Consider the following 21,910-nt stretch of genomic DNA (forward strand, 5'->3'; position numbering starts at 1 on the left):
TGGCTTATTCCCTTATTGCACGGCTAATAAACCTTTTTGGTGCATGGTTTTTCTTGTATTAATTTCTGGGTAGTGAATGATTTTTGGTACATTATTTTTGTATAATTTTTTTCCAGCATTATTTTTGGTCTTATTATTTCAAGTATTACATAAGTATTATAATACATTATAACATAAAATTTTTTGTTCTGATATTAAAAAAAGATAATCCTTTATCATATCGGTATAATTGAAAGTAAGATTCAATCAAATAATATTTTTAACAATATAGAAATTGTTAGAAATTAAAAAAAGATAAATTTAATGTATTTTTTATAAAAAATATTAGAAAATTATCAAAGTTTATTATTTTTGTCATTAATTAGTCATTAATATTTAAAAAGATAGAATAAAGTATATTATTAGACTATTAGACTAAAAAATTAAATTAATAACTAAATAATGACAAAAAATAATAAATTCTAATAANTCTTGTATTGTAATAATTATATATATTTAATAAATAAAAAGAAATTAAAAGATACTTTTATACCTACTAATTTACTAGTTTATCTATCTATATATCTATTAATAATATACTAAAACAGAATTTAAGATAATTTTTAAATGCATTGTTAATTTTTTCATTTTTTAATATTATTCTACGTCAATTTAAGTGGTTAATTGATCTTATCTAATTAAATTATTTTTTAATTCTTCTGTTTTTATTTGAAATATTTTTTATTTTTTTACAAAATAAAAAGATCTATTATTATTCTTATATTTATTATGTAATAAAATGATCTGTTATTCTATTTTGATAAATAAAATAGATAATACTAAAAAAGTTCTCTTATTCAAATACCATTTATATTGTATATTTAAATAAAGTTTTTACTTCTTAAAAAATATAAAAACTAACACAAATACTAATATTTTTAAATAAAAAATGTATATTAATGAAGACATTACACAAGAAAAAAATATAAAATATTCAGAAAATATCTTCAAATAAAAAATTATATACAAAGATAAAATAAAAAAGATAGTACAAAACTCAAACAAACTGATATTTTAAAAATATTTCATTTCTACAAAAAGATATAAAAAAAAATAACTTCAATAAAAAACAAAAATAAAACAGTAAAACAAACACTACATAAGAAGATTAATAAATATGTCAATTATAATAATACAAAAATAAAAACAAAAAATAAATATGTAACTTTGTACAATTATAATATTAAATACCTATATCTTTTTTTAAAATACATAATATTTTATTTTATATTTTCTTCTACTTGAATAACTATATTAAATTATATACAAATTATAAAATTTACTATTCATTAATATCATGATTAATTCATTATCAATGTATCTATTTCACTTATTAACAGTAGAAGAGATTCTAACAACAAAAAATTAAAAATTTGCCTTTGACAAAATTACTAGTCTTAGTCATAATAAGTTAGTGCTAATTAATTTATGACTAGATCGATATTTAATTTTTATGAAATATTATTTTAGTTTTTAATAAATTTTAATTATCAAATTATTTTTTAAACTTTATTTTGTTAGAAAAATTAATTTTTATATTAAATTATTTATCTATATAGATATTTATATTTTTATTAAATAATAAAAAATATTAAAAAATTATTAAAATTTATTATTTTTTATTATCACTTAATTATTAATGTTTAAAAATATCTGATAAAATATATTGTTCGATTGTATTAGAATACGTGATGTAACCAATTTTAAACACGTTAAAAATAAAGAAGGCAATTTACCAAAATTTTTACCAATTAGCATGTGCGGTATCTAGTTTTTAGCAGGTTCTCAAAATACTGCTCCATATATTTGAATTTTTTTTAATCCACTATCCAACTAAAACATTTGTTATAATATGTCATTATATGTCATTCAATCAAATAAAATATATTGATTTTTATTTTTTAAATTAGTCTAAATTAAATTATTAGAGGTATCCGAGTGTATAGGGTATTTATAGAAGAAGAAGCAATAATCACCGTTGAAATAGTTTTACTTCTGATAGTGAATAATTGTCATTTTATCTTAGCGTTGTTGAGATCTTTCTTCTAAAAATGGGAGAGAGATTTACGAAAACAGTTACTTAGATAAGTATTTTGTCGATTTTTACCAAATCGATGGTGGTTCGATATCTAGTGGTCTGAAAACAAAACCTACTCCTATGTGCGAGTACCAGTTTTCTAAAAGTGTATCAAAGCGTCTTCGATTAAACTAATATTAAAACTAAAGAATAAAAAAAAATTGTAAATTGATAATGAAAACTTAGAAATTAAAGTTTTTGAAAAATAAATGTACGGAAAGTGAAAAAGTTTAAATTGAAATTAAAGAAAAACGATAAAATGCCTTTGACGGGATCAAAGGACTTCGACATAAGAATTTAAAATGCAGGAAGATAAATTAAATAATAAAAATAGAGAATACTTAATAAACAAATTCACTTTAAATGTTAAATTTACAGAAAAGTAAAGTAAATTGAAAGAGAAGAAATGAAGATGGAAGGAACCCTACAAAAAAGATTACTCGATTGCAGACTCAGTAATTTCCTGAGACGTGAGTGTGCTTGAGTGTTTTTATGAGTAAAAGTTCAAACCCTTATTCTCTAACACTTCTTAGTATTTATAGGCCATCTTACATAACTGACAATTAATTTACAATTAATTACAATTAAATACAAAATTACAATTTTGAAATGCAATCCCTTTTGGTAACCGTTTCTGTCGCGTGATTGTAGATATTCCCCATGATTTCTTCGTGTGATAGAAGCCACTAACTCTCCCACTTCCATAACTCATTCGACCAACTCATCGAAAGCCTTACTCGATTTATCGAATCGAATCTCCTACCCGATTAGGCTTACTCGATTAACAAAACAATCAAAATCCAAATCGGTGCCAATCACTTCCAAACTCATGCTCATGCGTATATCCTCCCGAGAGACTATACCTAACTCACTCTGAATCAACTTGCTCTTATCGAAAATATTTTCGATCAACAATAAGTGTTAGGTATCTGCTCACTTTGAGCCCGATCTTTTTGAGGAGGTCGGATAGGCGATGGAGGCCAATCTTATAGATTAGGCCTTTTAGCTTAATTTGAGTCTGGCTTATCATTTGGGGCAGGATATGAATAATATGTATATTTTTTTACATAATCATTTAATCGCATTTATTCTTTTAAATAACTATTTACATGATTATTGTAAAAGATAATGTTGTTAATTATAATACATAATTAAATAGATGCATAAAATTTTTAATCTGACAGTATATCAAAATCAAATTAAAAAATATATAAAAATTTAATTATTAAAAAAAAGAAAAATATTTGTAAATTAAGTTTCTATTATTTTATATAAACATATTTTTCATACACAGGTTTAGCTTTTTTGGTATTTATATATAATTTTAGTTTTAAATTATAAATACTAGTGTATCAATAAACGCTAATGTACCAATTAATTTATTTTTTATTATTAAATATGCATACAAGTAAATAAAAGTAAAATTAATAAAGATGATAAATTATTTATAATTTAATTAAGAGGTTGTAAGTTCAAGTTTTAGAAATGACAAAAATATTTTTTTATAAATTATATATGAATAGTATTTTAAGATTGAAAGTATTCACTAACACTTTTTAATTTTCATATCTCTATTATATTTTTAGTATAATTAATAATGTTCACAAAATTTATTTCAATATATATATTTTTGTTCTTACTTTTAAAATTTTTTAGTTTTGTCACTATATATCTTATATATCTTATTTACAATGTAAACAAATTAATTATAAATATGTCAATTTTTATGTATCACAATTTATCCATTTTATTATTTAAAATTTATGTATATAAATGAGATAAGTAATAAGATATTTTGTTTTTGTAACCAGATAAGTAATAGGATATAAAAAATGTAAATTGTGTCCATATATATCAATAAATAAAATAAAATATTTATTTAAAAAAATTTTGTTCCAGCATAAGAAAAAGGCTCAACCATAGTTGAAATAACAGTTTTTGTTCACTTTCAATTATATGACCTGCACCAAGCAAGCACATCCAGTACAAGTCAGTCAAAGCCAACTTCAATGTATTCCATCATCTCTCTTCATTATTTAGTCATATTGTCACTGCTCATTCACTACCCCTCGCGTCATTCTATTAAAATTACAAGGATATTTTTGGAATTATGCATCACACGTGAAGACAAAATTTTAACCGACTACCATATTGTACCTGGTACAGCGCTATACCAATAAAGTATATGGTACATGTGAAAGTTTTTCTAAACTATATATAGAAATATTACAAACTAGTCTCATAAATATTTATCTATTAACTACTAACCACTACTAACTCTCAACTACTTATTATTACTCTAATATCACCTCTTAAATTCAAATGGCAATTTGAGTTTGAAATTTATTTAAAATAACTTAATAAAAAAAACTGATAGAACGGATGCAGACGAAACTGCTAGAACAGAGCACAGATGAAATTGTCGAAACAAAAACACAGACAGAACTACCAAAAAAGGACAAATGAAACTGTTGCAGAAAGCACAAACGAAATTATCGAAAGTAGTACAAACGAAACTGCCGAACAAATGGCAAAATGCTGAATAAGTGGCAAACTAACAAAAAAGTGATAAACTGTCAGAAAGATGACAAACTATCAGAAGGTGGCAAAAAAAAAAAGATATCTAGTTTCTCCATAAGAATATGTAAATATCCCACAAAGATGAAAAATGATAAGATTGGAGCAAAAATTAAAAAAAAGGGAGGGTAAAATCGAAAAGAAGACACTAAAATATTTAAAGAGGGATCCCCGAAGACTAGCACATCACTAATCACGTCAGTAGACATGTCACTTACCACGTCAGCAACCTATTGACACGTGGTCACACGTGAGTGGTTGATGGAGCTGCATCAGCGACTGAGTAAATTCAAATTAACGCAGGGTCAACATTGAAGCGAGTCTAGTCAAGGCGCGGGCCAGAACCGGGTTGGATATGGGTGCGGGTTGGAATAATGGGTGGAAGATGTTGAATGTTGATCTGGTCATCGGTTAGGTAAGGAAACATCAAAATAAAGAAAAAAAAAAGAGAGAGAGAAAACACATGAAAAAGAAGAATACTTGAGAAGAAAAGTATGGTGGTTTCATCAAAAACAAAATTTATCATTTTAAAAAAAAATACCATGACTCTGATACTATGTTAGAACTCAAGAGAGGAGATTAAGAAAATACTATTATACATGAAGTTGTATGTTACATGATACAAAAGCTAAATTAGATATAGAAATAGACTTTTTTACTTAAATAAATTAAAGAGTAGCCAACTTTACATAAATTGCTAAATGAATTTTCAACACACAAATTCCCTCTTTGTATATTTATATAAATCGTCTCAGGACATTGTACTTTATGTTAATTCGTTAACTATGGTTACAACAATTTATGTTTAGAATTTCTTTCAAAAAATGAGCACAAAGGGATGGACCTATTTAATGGAATCATCTAATTTTTTGTCTGCTTTCTAAAAACATATTTTAGAACTAAACATATTTACCAAATATAAATTGAAATACTTATGTTTTTCAAAAAGACAAACACCTTTGTCAAATAAAGAAAATAGTGTACACACTAAAAATCAGCTACTAAATCAATTATCTTATTAAAGATATATTTTATATAAATAATTAAATATCTCATCAATATTTATAATGGAAAAGATTTTATTTAAAATATAAGAAGAACCAAGAATATTATCAGAATAAAGAGTAGAGTAGAAAGACGTGGCCATATTTTTCAAATCAATGCTGTTTGAGATCCAGTTTTCATCATCATTTTGGAGATCTTCAACTTTATTCCTTCTTTTTCTGGCCATAGTTGTTTCATGAAAATATTTGGTATTCCGATCCCAAACTCGATCCATTTGCATCGAGGCCTTTGAAACCATAAAATCTCTTCTTGAATTAGGATATATTCATACTCCTTCTAAAGATTAACTTAAAGCTTCTCCAAGAAATGGTTCCCATTGGTACTAAGGCTAGAAGCTATTCCCTGAAATCTTCTAATAATCTGGTTCTTCTTTTTCAAAATGTGACCAAAGAAATTTGAATTCTAGATTATGAAAGAATTTTAAAATTTAGTGACGCCTTCTCCTATTGGGGGCAGCGATGGCGCAAATTGAAGGTATATCAGAGAGTGATTTGATTTGAACATAGAAATGTGTTTAATTTTAGCTTCCAGAAAAAAAAAATTGCTAATCAATATTATTCAAACTTCTATCAAGTCTTTCAGCTATGTTACCCTTTTTCCAAGTGAAAGGTCATCCTGAAAAATCAATATCAATGAGACCATAATTCAAAATACAATTATTAAAATCAATACAGGCTCCCAGATTTTGGTTACTTGATCCTCATTTTCTTTCTAAACTATGTAGCAGAGCATTAAAGTCTCCAATTAAGCACCAAGGAAGATTGATATCATAATTTAAAATACGATGCTATCCCAGAGAATCTTGCAATGCTCCCTTTGAGGGCTCCCATAATGGCAGTGAGCATCTGAGGAGGAAGTTACTATTCTCAATATTTAGATGGATAAATTATCTCTGGTGTTATAAAATATCAACTTTTCAGATATTAGAATTTCACATGCACCATATACCTCCAGACCGGCCTGGATTTTCTCAATAAAACTGCTATCAAAGCCTAACTTATCACGAATAGCTTTACCACGGTCACCACTTATACGAGTTTCCATCAGAATTAAAAAATTCACATCATACTCCATTTTGATATCTCTAATAAAAGAGGGGAAGGTTTTAGCACCTGCATTACAACAATTTTAAGCGATAAGATTCATCATTAACAAAATAAGGTAAAAATGGGTCAGCATACAAGAAAGAAAGATCAAGCTTGGGAATTTTCTCCAGTGGTCCCTATGCTCTGATCACAGATTTAATGATTTTCTCCAATAGGGTCTTCAACGGATATAACTATGTTGTCGTCAGACAGTTTGTCTAGCGGAACCTCCCTGATTAGGGATAAATTTGTTACAGGGATCCTCGAAGGTTGAGAGGAGAAAAGGGGCCTCACCATGGCTAAGGGTAATTCGGAGCTAGAGCTAGAATTTTTCATCGCCAAAAAGGCTTCCCAATGCTTATTCTACAGGATTCTCATATTCTCTAAGATGGCCAACTCCATGGCTTCAACTTCAGAATTCTTTTTTTTTTCATTCACCTTGAGAGGAGGGTGACGTGGTTTCGAGAGAGTTTGATGGGGTGCGGAGAAGCTTCTGTTTAAATTTACCTCCTTTATTGGGTTGGTTGGGTTGAGTGGGCCCATTCTTGGAATTTGGGGCCTTCCTAGTATTTTGTGGGTTCTTTTCAGCACCAGCCTTGAATACCCTTTTTGGTACTTGGTTAGGATATCTAAGGCTTTTTGGATTAGGGATGTCGTCGGCCCATACTTCTCGGTCTCTTCTAATGGTTGATCCTCATGCAAATCATCCGCATGCATCGTACCCATATTTTCCTCACCTAGGATATCAAATCTCGAGCCCTTTTTATTACCACTATCTCCTTTCGTATTATTTCCTTCCTTAGAGATATGAGAATCTCTCCCATAATTAGATCCCTTGATTTTCATGGTGTCTAACCGTCATCCACGACCCAAAACATGGGATCCTGATTGAGGCGAAATTCATGTTGTGCATACAAGGCCGTATCTTTGTTAATATTCCAATCACCATCAGCGGCAGAATTTTCGAGTGCACTTGCTCCCAACGGTTCACCGGAGTTAGCCTCGGGGCTTTGTTCGTTTGTGCCTAGCGGTGCTTCTGCGCAAAGCTCTAACTTGTGTCCATACTTTCCACATGAAAAATAAATTAGGTGAAGCCCTTCATACTCGGTGTTTAGAGTGCTTCCGAGGATAGAAATCTTAGGGATCAATTATTTCATTAAATCAATTTCTACACAAATTCTTGAAAAACGCCCTCTTGAGAATATAGAGGTTGCTTGGTCTATCTTTAACATGTTACCAATAGCAGAACCCACACAGGATAGAAATTGATGATTATAGAGCTCAATAGAAAAGTTTGGTATTCTGATCCAAGATGCTATCTTCTTAACTGTCTTTTCTGACCCAAGGAAGAAGGGTCTCCATCTTTAAACAATGAGATAATGTCCAGCAATTATTCATGATCCTCTAAGTAAGGCATCAGAATAATCTTCCTCCTCTGAAAAATAAATAAAAAAATAATCATGATCCATATCGATAACATTAATCTTACCTTTCCATGAATTCTAAATCTACTCTCTTTCCAAACACTTTAACTATTAGGGCAACGTGCCATGGTTTACACCATTCGTCGAACTCCTCTTTTGGAAACAAGAATATGAGGACATGGATCAAAAGACTTCTCCTTGTTGATAACCTCCTCTTCATCACTATACCATTGGTCTTCCGAATTCGGAGATTCTTCATCAATGTCATCAAAAGAATCATTATCTTCATGTATAGAAGATTCTGGTATCGATAACAAGGATTCTTTGTACATTATAGCAATCTTCACTAGGAAAGAGCCCCACCTTCGATGAAATATCATGATATTTCCCTAAGTATTTAAATTAAAATCTTCTCTTGTTTGACTTTTTTAATACTTTATTGCACCAGATCATCTTCTTTTGAAAAAACCCTAGCAAAATTTTTAGACGTCATATTTTGATTATTTTTATCATGAAGATATATATTGGAAATAGTATGCATAAAAAATTAAGCATATCTTGAATTTTTTAAAAATTTATAATAATGAACAATAAAAAAATCCTTTTAATTCATATCATGTTATTGGAGAAGATAATTTTCATCTTAAGGTAAAATATAATTTTGTGTGGCATAAAATAATTATTTAAAAATTAAAATAAAACATCTCAATGTTAGATTTTCATACAAGATGGTTAACATACGTACTTAGTTTGTCAAGAAAATATCTAAGGTAACTTCGTATATATCAAATATGAAAATTATATACTATTCAATAAATACTTTATTAATTAATAGGTTAATTATGTTGCAAATATAAATAGTACAATATTTATTTATTGACAACAATACTTTTAAAATTACCGTGTACATTATAAGTAAAATTAATAAATTATTTATTATTCTGGTATCAAATTAATTATAAATAAATCTTCATAAAAAATTTAATATTAAATTAATTGTAATATATGAGAATAATAACATGCAATTAAAAATTAAAAAATGGGTTCTATGAAATTTTTTTTTACCACAATATGTGAAGCAAAAAGAAGAGAGTAGCCGAATCGAAATTGTCACTTTATAAATGGCCCAACAAGAAAAAATCACATATCATTAACACCTCACTCATTCCAATTAAGAAAGACAAATCTGATAACACTTTCTGATTATGAGGTCCACTTTCTACACTTCTGAAAATAACAACAATCAGTTGGATCAAGTGTCAACTAAATAATGTAGCCACACATCTATACCTAATTACCTATACATGTTTATTTCCATAGTTCTTAAAATCGAACCAAATCGGTCAATTCAATCAGTTAAATCGAGAATCGTTGGCCAAGTCAGTTCGGTTCTTAATCAAAATCGTTTGCTTTAAAATCAGTGACAAAACGAAAAATTGACAAAATTTGATGAAACGACCAAACTGAAAGCCAAGTGATTTGTTTAATTAAAATGTATTTTTTTTATTGAGAAAAAATCCAACTAAACTAATAGACCCTAATACTTTTTCATATTTAGCTACTATACTCTCTCCTTGTGACCAGCTATTTTTTCAGTCGAGTTCGTCGTTTGTTTAGAATTTAGACTTAGTCGTTAATTAATTATTGTTGTTACCTATTGTTAGATACTTAGATTTAGCTTCTTCTTGTTGTAAATTTCACTAAATTATAATGTTTAGTATATTGATGGTTAATTAAATTAATTATTTATTTAATGTTATTGTTGTACTATTTTTTTTTTTGTTTGCCCACGGTATTCCCCAACTCAATAGGTCAAGACTACTCTATCGCGGATTTGACCTTCATTTAATAAATTGCTGTAAGCACAAAACGGAATTCAAACCCCCGACACTTGCTTAAACGGATGAGTGAGCTGACCACTCGACCAACCCAAATTGGTTTACTTTACTGTTGTGCTATATCATTGTATACTTAAACAGGATTAGATGACTTTTGTTGGTGTTATACATGTATTTTAATTTGTGTATTTTTAAAATTTAAGTTAAAATATAGTTATATTCTTATTGTTTATTTAGAATTTGATATATCATTTCATTATTATTCAAGCATTTTAGTTGAACTACAATTTAATTTGTTAAACCTCTAAATTGATAAATCAATATATAAAATGGTTCAATAATTGATTCCATTTTCAAAACCTTATTTATTTCAATCCATACCATAGATTCTCCCCCAACTTAAATGGGGATATGCTATTTCAAAGAGACAAAAAAAGAGAAGACAAAAATAAAACAAATAAATTCTAATGATCCTCTAACATTTCTCATATTCTCATATAAAACCAGAAAAATACATTGTAAACACCTCATGCATAAAAAAAAAAAATCCCGGATACATGTTAATCCCATAATAAACTAGTAAAAATTTGTACAAGTCAAACACTTCCCTTTACAAGTTACAACTTTTAAAAAAACTTAATCCATACATGTGTCTGTGCCACATGAAAGGCATCATGCATCATTTACCACTTTGACCCCCTCTGCTTAGCCTGAGGCTAAACATGATTTCTAGGTATCTATCTTCTCCTCACACAAATAAATGTACAGTTTCAAGAGTACAACTAACAATTTATTGCATCAAATTAGTTGTGCTGTATATTTTGCATACAGACAAGGAAGAGTACAAACAAAAAAAAGAGTAGGAGCTGTATTAAACCTCAGTTAGCTGTACACAAACTTGGTTTTCTATACCACCTGTGCAGGATTTAGAGTCAGAACACTGATTCTCCTCTCTGAATACAATCAAATGCAAAAGTTAGTTAGGCTTCATAACATATAACGAAATAACTGCCAGCACAAAAAATCCATGGTTTTGATTTTATTCCTTACAAATATTGTTTGCATTTTGGTTCTGACAAGTATTTTATAATATACATTTAGAGGCTTTAAAATATTACAATTTTTTTCCTTTTAATTACAAATATTTTTAAATCTTCTTTAGTATTAATAAATATAGAAAATATTTAGGGTTTAGTTTGGAAAAATGGAGAATTTATTAATGTTAGCTCAAAGGCAAGGCAAATGCAAGATAAAAGTGGTTACCTAACATTTTTTAATAAATACACAATCTAAGTGATAAAGGCCAAAAACATACTTAAAAGGGATAAAAATCACAAAACCAAATAACAAAATTATAGGGACTAAAACACTTTTGCACAAAATGTCAATAGCTTCTTCAAAATTCATTTCCTTAACTAAAGTCAACTGATGAAAGTACAACCCAAGAATCTACTTTGCACACTTTTCTTAACATGGAAAAAAAAAATTCCAATGCAACACTCAGATATTTGAGAGAAATGCAGTTAATTACATTGGAATTCAATGAATAGAAGAGGAAACCTATTTGGGATGATTGCTAAAAAATGTTAAGGGGGGAAAAAACTGAATGTAAAATAAGTGCAGAGTAAATTACCTCCAGCAGCAACCAATTTCTCTACGCGAGCGACAATGTGCTTTCCATAGGTATATTTCTTCAAAGCATTGAGGTGAACCTTTATTCGATTCAAGATTAGCTCAAGTTGCTGGTCATCACAAGTTTCTAGTACTTTTTGTACAACGTAATTTGCAAATTGATCCTTCATCATAACCTAAAATCAAAATATATAAAAGCAGAAGTGTTAAAAAAATGACAGAAGCAAAAGCAGCTGAGTATTAAATAAGAGTCATGCTATTGCTAAAAGTGAAATAGACAAGTATTATAACCAAGACTTGTTTAGCAGGATAACAAGCACAAGACAAGAACTATTTAAAAAATTAAAAATAAAAAAAAAAATAAGAACTCGTGATGTATTGCTTCAGCAAACAAAAGTTATGTCAACTATATTTTTTATTACATTCCATCCTTCAGTTACAGAAAAGAAACTTGTTTGTCCAATAGGAAGAAGGAAGAGCAAATGAAAAAAGTAGAACAAAAAGAGAGAGAAAGAAATGGGGAAGACAGATCAAGCACAAACCTGAAGGGGTTCATTCTCATCGGTGGAGCCAAGCATCTCATTCACAAGGACTTGGCGTTCTGTCGGTGTCCCAAAAGTAAGACACTTCTCAATAACATTAGATGCAAACTTCTGCTGGCTCATTTGCACTATCTGTCCCGTTAGTTTCTTTATTATAGATGAACGTTCATGTGGCTTGCCATGCTCCAGCACATGCTGAAAATTTAAACAATCGACAATTAAAGAAAATATGAGCGATAAACAGGCAATCAAAAAGTCCAAACGAAAACTCGTGGCAGGAAATGAGATTATAAATCATCTCCAAAGAATAATACAAATGTTCTAATAACCGAAACCTTGGCAAAATAACAATAGCATTCACTAGAGCCACCATACGTTCAGCATTTCATTATGACCTCAATTCACAATATGGATAGCGTTTACTCCTACCATCTGTGATTTACCTTGTTTTGTTTCATAAATGATTCAATATTTGCATACCATCAACATTGATTTATAACAAAAGCATTTGGAGCAACACTTGAGAGAATAAACCAAGTGAAATTGTGAATGCAACAAACATGGCAGAAAATACAACATAATTGGGTCACACGAAAATGTTAAGTACGACATACCTGTACAACATAGTTCCCATATTGATCTTGTGCTAACATGCAAACAGACTGCAAAATCTCATCCATCATAATCTGCTGTGTTTTGGGATCATGGCAATATTCCAAGACTCTCTGCTCGTGACACTAACAAGGTTAGAATTACAGTGCCTATCTATGACACTATAAATTAAACAACCTAAAGCAAAAGATGCATATGTGACCTGAATAACACGGCAACCATATGGATGAGTTGACAATGCCACAACTTGGTCATAAAATGTTGAAACAATAAATTGGATTGCATTTTCAGGTACGCATTCAATACACTTCTGGATGACATGGTTCCCATTTTGATCGCGCACACAGCGCATAATATGACCATCCAGCTCTGCCACCATTTGAGTCTGCTGATCTACCTCAACAACTTCTATAGCCTACACAGGTTATAGGGGGAAAACAGAATGAGAATTGTTAACTTTGCCATCAATCCACAGAACTCACAGATCATTAATCATTCAAAGCACAAGTAGCAAATCGAAATATCAATCCCAAACACAATGAACAAATGAAAATAAACAAATTGATCCAAGCATCAAGCATACATATATGCAAATATAAAATGTTGCAAAAACTACCAAACACATTATGCCAAATAAGATTAAAATTTAAATAGCTAAGTTTGTTATTTCTATAGAATGCCATGAAAATTCTCTAAAACGAAGCTTCTCATTCAAAAGAGGGCAACACAAAGGCAGTTCCAAAAAGAATTTGTGCCTAAATGTTGGGTGACATGTATATGACCTTCCACATAGACCATAACATTAAAGAGAATTGGAACCCGTGAAATGTTTGCCATTTCTCACATAACAAACTGAAACCCATGGCATAGAACTGTAGGAGATTGTAAAACATATCAAAGTAAGCAAGGAAGATAATAAAGGAAACCAATCATAAGTTGGATAAATTGATGAGCAGACCTTTTGGATAACTCGGCAGCCGTACATTTGAAGACTTAGGGTCAGCACATTACCAGTAACTTGGTCAGCCAATTCCCTTATTTGTGCCGCTGTGCCATGCTCAAAAAACTAAACATGAATCAGAACAAGTTAGTCATCTATATAACACATTTAGGAGTATTTTGCGTTCTAATAAAAAAATGGTACCCAAATGATCAACAACAACAACAACAACAAGAACAATAATAATACAGAAGCACAAAAAACAAAATCAAGAGAGTAACCTGTGAAAATGTTAAAAATAAATAAATAAATAAAATGAGAAATTACCTTCTGGATCACATAATTACCAAAGACATCAGTCATCAGAACAAAAGCCTCTGGCATGATTTCATGAAAAACCATATTTTTCTCATCCATTGAGGCTGTCTCAAGTTTCTGCTGAATAAAACGGCTTCCATATTGATCAGCACTGTTTCAAGTGAGATGAATTAGCTAAATGTTCAAAGTCAAGTAGCAAAGCATAGTACAAGCGGCAGTATCCACCTGAACTCAACAACATGGCCAGAAATTTCTGAAAGCTCAAAGCATTTGGTTTTATTACTTTTGAATTCATCCAGCAAGGAGGATGCAAACTTCTCATCCAAGTTGCCGACAGCATCTGTATTCCAGGCTCCCATGAAACCGCCAGCCACATTCCTCATCCCAGGTAAGCGCATACTCCGTTCACTTTGGCTCATAGGACTAGCCGACCCATAGAGGGAGTTCGGGAAAACAGAACCAGCGAGTGGACTTCCTGGATATGACATGCCCATACCATATGATGGACTTCCATAGGAGTTGTGGTTCAAACTAGCTGATTTGCCTAGGTAAGGAACAGCAAATTGTGATTTTTGAGAGGCTAACAATGATTCTAAATAAGCCTTTTCAAGTACATTGCGCTCCCTATTTATTGCAGAATCATTAAGGGCTGCAAGCTGTGCTGCAGCAGCAACTTCCCCGGTTCTCAGATATTGATAATACAAAGGATCCATCAAAGGCAGCTGATGAGTGCTACCTGCAGCCTGCCTTCCCAACCTGCTTGCATTCTGTAACTCGGATGCAGGCAACAAAGGATCTAAAGTTGCCCCTCTTCCACCCAAGGATCTAAAGTCCATGGCATTCACTCCCAGTGCAGACACTGCTGCAGCATTTTCAAAAAAGGGAGGCAAGTTGCCATTACCGAGCTGGCTCGCCATCATGGATGGTGATGGAGGATTAACAGAATACCCGCTAATGCCATAATTAGGATACGAGGTATTCAAGTCATCAAGATTCTGATATTGAGCAGGTGAAGTACCTCTGCTAGTAAGAGTTGATGTCGAATGACCTCTTAGGTGTGAATTAACAGATACTCCACCAACCTTACGAGGTTCCAACTGTTCATTTGCATTTGCATATACTGAAGTGTTACTCAAATCCAGTCCAAAACTTTCACGCAAGGAATCAGGCTTGTTTAGGAACGAGTGCTTTTTAACATTATGAATATAATCTGATTCATTGTGCCTTGGTGATTTAGGATGCTTCTCATCATCTATTGTGTCATGTGAAGACATATTCATGCTAGCCAAAGCAGACACCAGATCTGCATGCTCATTTGCACTCGATGAGACACCATTAAATGAGTTATGACCGTTGGAACTTCTTTTATCTGCAGTGCTAGACCTACCATCACCAATGGGTGGAAGGCAAGGACTAGTGGCTCTAGGTAGAAGTTGAGCATCAGGGGTTGTGCTCCTTGACAAGGAGGCTCCTAAGGCAGCAGCATAAGATTGAGATGCTAAACCAACATGATTTTGCGAAGCAGACATGCCTTGCTTATTTCCTCCAGATTGCAAAGCATCCAATTCTTGATGCAGATAGGCAAAATGGGTTTCGGAATTTTCAGCAATGTCATCAAACGCATTGCGGCTAGGAAGCCGCTGAGGATGCTTAGAAGCCGATGTAGCATTATTTAACTCATCCTGCTTAGACAAATAAAATATTAAACGGTGTAAAATGATAATATGTCATTAGCACATAATTTACTAATACACACAAATTTCAGTTCAAGATCACCATTAAAATAATAATGTCATTTTATTGCAAAAATAATTAGTGAAGAGACTTCAAACACAGATTCTAAATTTTGAATGCATCCAAACAAAATTTATCTGCACATTCTTAGAATTGAGCTCAAATCAAATTGAAAACCGGTCAGCCAAAAATTGAAGGACTTCAAAACTCATTAAAAGCCATATTCATAGACAAGTCAACCGCACCACTGGAGATAATGAGAGGGAAACCAACATTTATGATACTCAAATGAAAGTGAAAACATTGGATACAGCACAGGTACTAGAAATGATGTCACACACGCGCATACAAAGTAAGAATATAGATACGACAAGGATTTAAGAATGGATATTTTATATGGTGCCAATACTAGACAATGATATAGCATTCATTGATAAAATTAGGATACAGCTAACACATATGGTAACATTCTTAAGGGGAATATGAAATCATCACAGCACCTCTTAAATAAAACCACAATAGTAGCACCAATCCACCGTTGAAGGGGAAGATGGAGAAAAAAGTGCTTTCATTCTCAGCTTAATCATGCAAATACAATACAAACAACATTTGTAACATTGGAGTATCCAATGGAACGGTGCAATTAAAGCATCTGTTAATTAACCTAAGTGGACATTCGGCACCAAAACAACAGACATTTTTAAAGCATCCTTGCTTGCTAGCCAACCAAAATCAATTAAAGGAGCAAATTTCACGACCAATTATATCATGATTTATAAATGCCATTGCTACGAAACTGTGTCTCAACCAATCAAACATAAACCTGGGGCAGTCCATGCATGATCAATAACAAAAAGATTCATGTGAATGTGCTTCACATTGCACCCTCTCTTATGAAATGACAAAGCAATTTGTTCTCAATTAGAATCTCTTATAAGTTATATCACAGTAACTGGAATTTCAAAAAACATAAACATGAAATAACACAAACAAACTAATTCCAATCAAGGAAACCAAGATATAGAAATTGGCGTAAATCCTCACCTGAAGGAGTTCAGTAATGCTCCTCTGCCTACTCCCAAGTCCCAATCCTATCAGGCCATTGCCGCTACCTCCGCCACCCCACTCCACTGCACCGTTCCTCGGCTTAATTACAGTCTCCTCCTTCCCCTCAAACCCACCAGGCTGCACTGAGAATAAGGACCTATCACCCTCTACATCACCACCACCACCTCTCCTCCCACCATTACCCTTTAACCGCTGCGCAAACCGCCAGTCCTCCTTGGACACTAGCGGTGGTGGCAGTCGAGGGTTCAGATTAGAACTAGAGTAGTAATAATTTGCATAGGCCGGATCAGCACGAAGCTCCTCCTCGCTTCCAAAATACCTCCCTCCGCCGCCGCCAGCACCAAACCCTGCAGCCGCAGCCGCAGAGGCAAGCGAACCTTCAACAGTGGGTGGCGCTGAACCACTCCGCAACCGTGCTAGCTCCCTCTCCCTCTCGGCGGCCTCTTCTTGCTGCCGCCTCATCAAAACCCCTAAATATTCAGGACTCTTTGGCATAGATCGAATCACCACGTCAGACATCATCGAGTAACCGTCACTCACCATCAAGATACAAAATTAACTCAAAAGAAACACACGCACTAACAGAAACAATCGAACAGCCAGAAAGATTAAAGCTTTCGTACACCAATAGCTTAGAATCGATTAAGGTATACACAATTTTTATTCATAACAAGTTATAATTTTTATGTCGTCTCTGTAATTGAGTTAAGCGAGTTAAGCTTGCAATGGGCAAAAGTTGTTACTTTATTGGTAGTGTTGAATTGTGGGTAGTAATTGGAATGAGATCAGAATGGAGAAGGTGAAGGATGTGGATAGAAGAAGAAAATGTGTTGGTCCATGTTAGGAGAGGAACAAGAATGAGTAGTAGTTTGTTAAGAGTGTGGAGAGTGTAGAGTGAGTGTAGAGAGATGAAGAAGAAGAAGAAGGTAGGCGTAGTGGGGAGGGGAGTGTGTGCGATAAGAACGAGCACAAGAGAGATCTTGACCGTTGGATGTGATCAAAGGACGGTTTAGATATTTTTAGGGTGATGTCAAGATTTGTTTTCTTACAAGTACCTCCTAGGGCTTTTTCTTATGTCGTATTAACGCACTGGAGGCGGGGCTTCAATCAAAGAGATTTAATTATAAAAAATATCTCTAAACATTAAAGAAAAATACTCTCTCAATTTATTATACATAACAATATCCTCACCAAAAACAAAATATGCATAACAATATTCTTAAAATATTTTAACGTAATAAAATATTTTATTATTAAATATAATTTTTAAAAAAAATTAAAAATTATATTTTTATGTAATTTTTTACAAAATATTGTCAGATATTTTTATTGCTAAAATTTGACCAATTTAAAGGAAATGGATATTTTTTTATATATTTTTTAGTTTTTTATTGCTAAAAAATATATAAATCAAATTTTAGTATTTTACTCTATTTTTACATACATCTTTTAAATAATTAATATTCTCACAAAATTTAATATCAAATATATAAATAGTTTATCAAATACAAAAATTATTTTCTACTCATAAAAATTGTAACTATTTTTGCTATTTTTATATTTTAAAAAATATTTTTAATAATTTCAAAAGATATTTCTATCAATAATTTGATAATTTTGATATTTTTGTAATTTACTTTATATCATGATTTTTACTTTTGGCTCACTAAAATATTAGTTCAAATATTATAAAAATAAAATTTTTGTTAAAATTTATTAAAAATTACGAATTTTAATATATCACATATATATACAAAATTTAAAAAGACTATTATTATTATTATTCAATCTAAAGTAACAAATAGTATGATAAAGTAACAAATAGTATGACAAAATTTCAACGTAGAAATATTTTATTTATTTTTATATTATTCATTAGGATTGACTCTTTTAAAATAAAATTGTGTTATTTTTACATTTTTTCTCTAAAACACATATTAAAGGATCTAAAAATGAAAAAAAAAACCTTCTACTTATTTAATTTAATGCATTCAAAAATATTAGATTTTTATTGTTTCTTAGGTTCTATTAAGTAGTGTTTGAAAGAGAGATAAAGACAAAAAAAATTGAGATTGAGATATAGAAACAGAGAAACAGAAACTAAAATAAGTTTTAGTATTATGTTTAGTGTAAAGTGAGATATAACGACTGAAATAAGAATAAGTTCTAATTTAATTTGCACAAAAAGTAAAGTTAGAATTAATTAATTGAAATGGAGTATTTTAGATATGAAATGTTATTAAAATTTTAATTTCTATCTTTAAAAATTTCAATCCCTTGTGTTTCCACTTTTTGGAGGTATTGAAATACTGAAATTTTGGAGATAGAGACTAAAATTTTAGTATAACCAACAAAACAAACACTATCTTAAGGCCACATTTGTTCACAGGTAAGGGATGTTGAGATAGGGATATAAAAACACAAAATAGATGAGTCATGAATATAAATATTGTGTCAAGAAATATTGAATTAGTGTATTTTGTGTCATTTCTATTATAAAGGACACATAAACAATAGCGAAAGAGATCATTTATTTTTTTATTTTTTCTTTTATTATTCTTATTAATTTTTTATAATTATACTTTTTATCATTATATTTTTTGGCTGATTTTTTGTATAAAAATATTAGAATAAATTAAATTTTCAAAAAAAAATTTTATATTTAGTTTATCATCAAATATGATACAAGAATACTAATTTTTATGTATCTGTATTTTATATTTTGCTTTCAATATTTTGTTTTATCCTGTCCTCATAACTAAAAAATTATTTTTACAAATTACTTTTTTTATTTATTTTGATAGAAAAAAACAAAAATTATTACTAGAAAAAACTTAAAATTATTACTAGAAAAAAAATTCAAAAAACATAATAATCGTTTTAATTAGAAGGGTAAATGATTAAAGTGTCTTTGGTTATTGAAAATAATGACAAAAAATACTCTATTTTTATTAACAACAAAAATATACTTAAAATATTTTAAAATGAGATAAAAATATCTAATATTAAATTTATATTCTTAAAAATGTTTTAAAAATTAAATTTTGATACAATTTTTTATATGTACTATTAGAAAAATCAAATAATTTTTTCTTTAAAATTTACTAATTTTATGCTTAGTAGATTTTTTCAATGGTCAAGAATAATACTTTTGAAAATAAAAAATATAGAGAGCAAATTTTTTTTGCATATATTTTCTAAAAAATTATTAAAATATTTTTATAAATTCTTTTTATGAAATGCATAAGCAATTTGTCAAATATAAAAATTATTTGTCACTTCTAAAAATATAATTTTTTTATTTTTGTCATATTTTATAATATTTTAAAAATATTTTTATTGTTACAAAAAATAAATAATATTTTTATCAGTATATTAAAAAATTAAAGATGAATTTAATAATTTATCCTAATTAAAAAATTTAAATTAATTTTATAACTAAAAAAATAATTTGATAAAATAGCAATATATAATTATATTGATGTACAAACTTTATTTAAAACGTAAATACTACCCTCTTCACTGTATATCCAACTAAATTTAGTATTTTAAAACTTTGGGAAACAACCATGTATAGTGGGGTGGACTCGTAGTTTGAATGAATCTGCAGAAGAACATCAAAATACGAAAAAGAATATATATGCAAATGAAAAAACAAAACCAGCGGCTAAAACAGCTAAGCAACTGGTAGAGACCTTGACATGGGATTTTTCACTAAAATAAACTAAAAATTTTATTATCTTTTAAAATTTTATTTTTTAATTTTAATTTTTTAGATACAATTTTTTTATTATCTAGAGTAAGTTTGTTGCACCGGACTTTACTTTAAATTTCAATAAATTCTATAAAAAATAACTAATTTAAATCATAACTATTATAATCGTCTCAAAATATGTAGGAGTACACAAGAATACACATAAATAAATTATATTTTTATTAGAAAAATAATATTTTTTTTAATTTATAAATTTTTGTTAAATATAGTTTATTCTCGTATATTTAGATATAATGATAATAATTATTATTAGTGTCAGTAATATTAAAAAAATCATGATTAATTGTATATTTTTGTGTACTCCTATATATTATTGGAGACAATTATAATAGCTTAAAAATTTAAATTATATGGTAAAAACTTGAAGTGAAATTCGACGAAAAAATAGAGCTGACTCGTCCTAAATCCAAAAAGAATCGCATTTAAAAAATTAAAATTAAAAAATTATATAAAAAATAATTATTTTTTTATTTTATTTTTGAAAAAAATCTTCCAGGCATGTGAGCAAGTGGATCATGTATGAATTCTTTGCTTTTCACCATTCTACTAATTTTTTATAATTAGTGTTTCTTTTGTTATTAATAATAATTTTTTTATAAAATAGAGAAATGATATTTAATCTCATACTACATACTTGATCTTTACTTTTTTTTTTTCTCTTTCTATTATGATTTTAAGTTTTGTGTGGGTGATGATGGATATTGATGGTGGTATATATCACTATGTCTATATAGGCACTACACTTTTGTTCTTCTATTTTTAATTTTATATAGCACTCCTCTATATATTAGCTCTATGGAATAATTAAACAAATGAAAACCATGAGCAGTCTTAAATGTATTTGTTTTATCAAATAAATTTCAAATAATTTTTAATATTTTATCTTGTTCAAAGTTAGTTTTGGTAGGTGAAGGCATATATTACAGTCAAAAATATATAATATGTATTTATGGATTTGTTAGAAATAAATTTTGAAAAAAAAAAACTAGACAATTAATAATTTTTCGAGCGTGTAATATTTGAATTAATATTAGTTAATTTTTTATATTTCCTTTTTACTAAAAGTATTAATTTTTAATATGTTTCTATTTAAAATGACACATAATATATTATATGATTATTATAGTATAGTATTTGTTTTTTATAAACATGTATCAACTTAACTATATGTATGTTTAGGATTT

The 21,910-nt window shown here is 29.5% G+C and overlaps 1 protein-coding gene across 1 annotated transcript; it reads right to left on the bottom strand.

Annotated features, from left to right (window-relative positions):
• Positions 1-10,573: 10,573 nt before the first annotated feature.
• Positions 10,574-17,916, bottom strand: LOC107457830 (pumilio homolog 2). The gene is made up of 9 exons (XM_016076000.3): positions 16,928-17,916; positions 14,375-15,831; positions 14,159-14,300; positions 13,850-13,957; positions 13,094-13,306; positions 12,894-13,004; positions 12,280-12,474; positions 11,739-11,913; positions 10,574-11,058 (listed from the first exon to the last, which is right to left on the bottom strand). The coding sequence occupies exons 1-9, from the start codon at positions 17,492-17,494 to the stop codon at positions 11,012-11,014; spliced, it is 3,015 nt and encodes a 1,004-aa protein (XP_015931486.1). The 5' UTR covers positions 17,495-17,916; the 3' UTR covers positions 10,574-11,011.
• Positions 17,917-21,910: the final 3,994 nt, after the last annotated feature.

Source organism: Arachis duranensis, chromosome 7, assembly GCF_000817695.3.
Source record: "Arachis duranensis cultivar V14167 chromosome 7, aradu.V14167.gnm2.J7QH, whole genome shotgun sequence".
Taxonomy (NCBI): Eukaryota; Viridiplantae; Streptophyta; class Magnoliopsida; order Fabales; family Fabaceae; genus Arachis; species Arachis duranensis.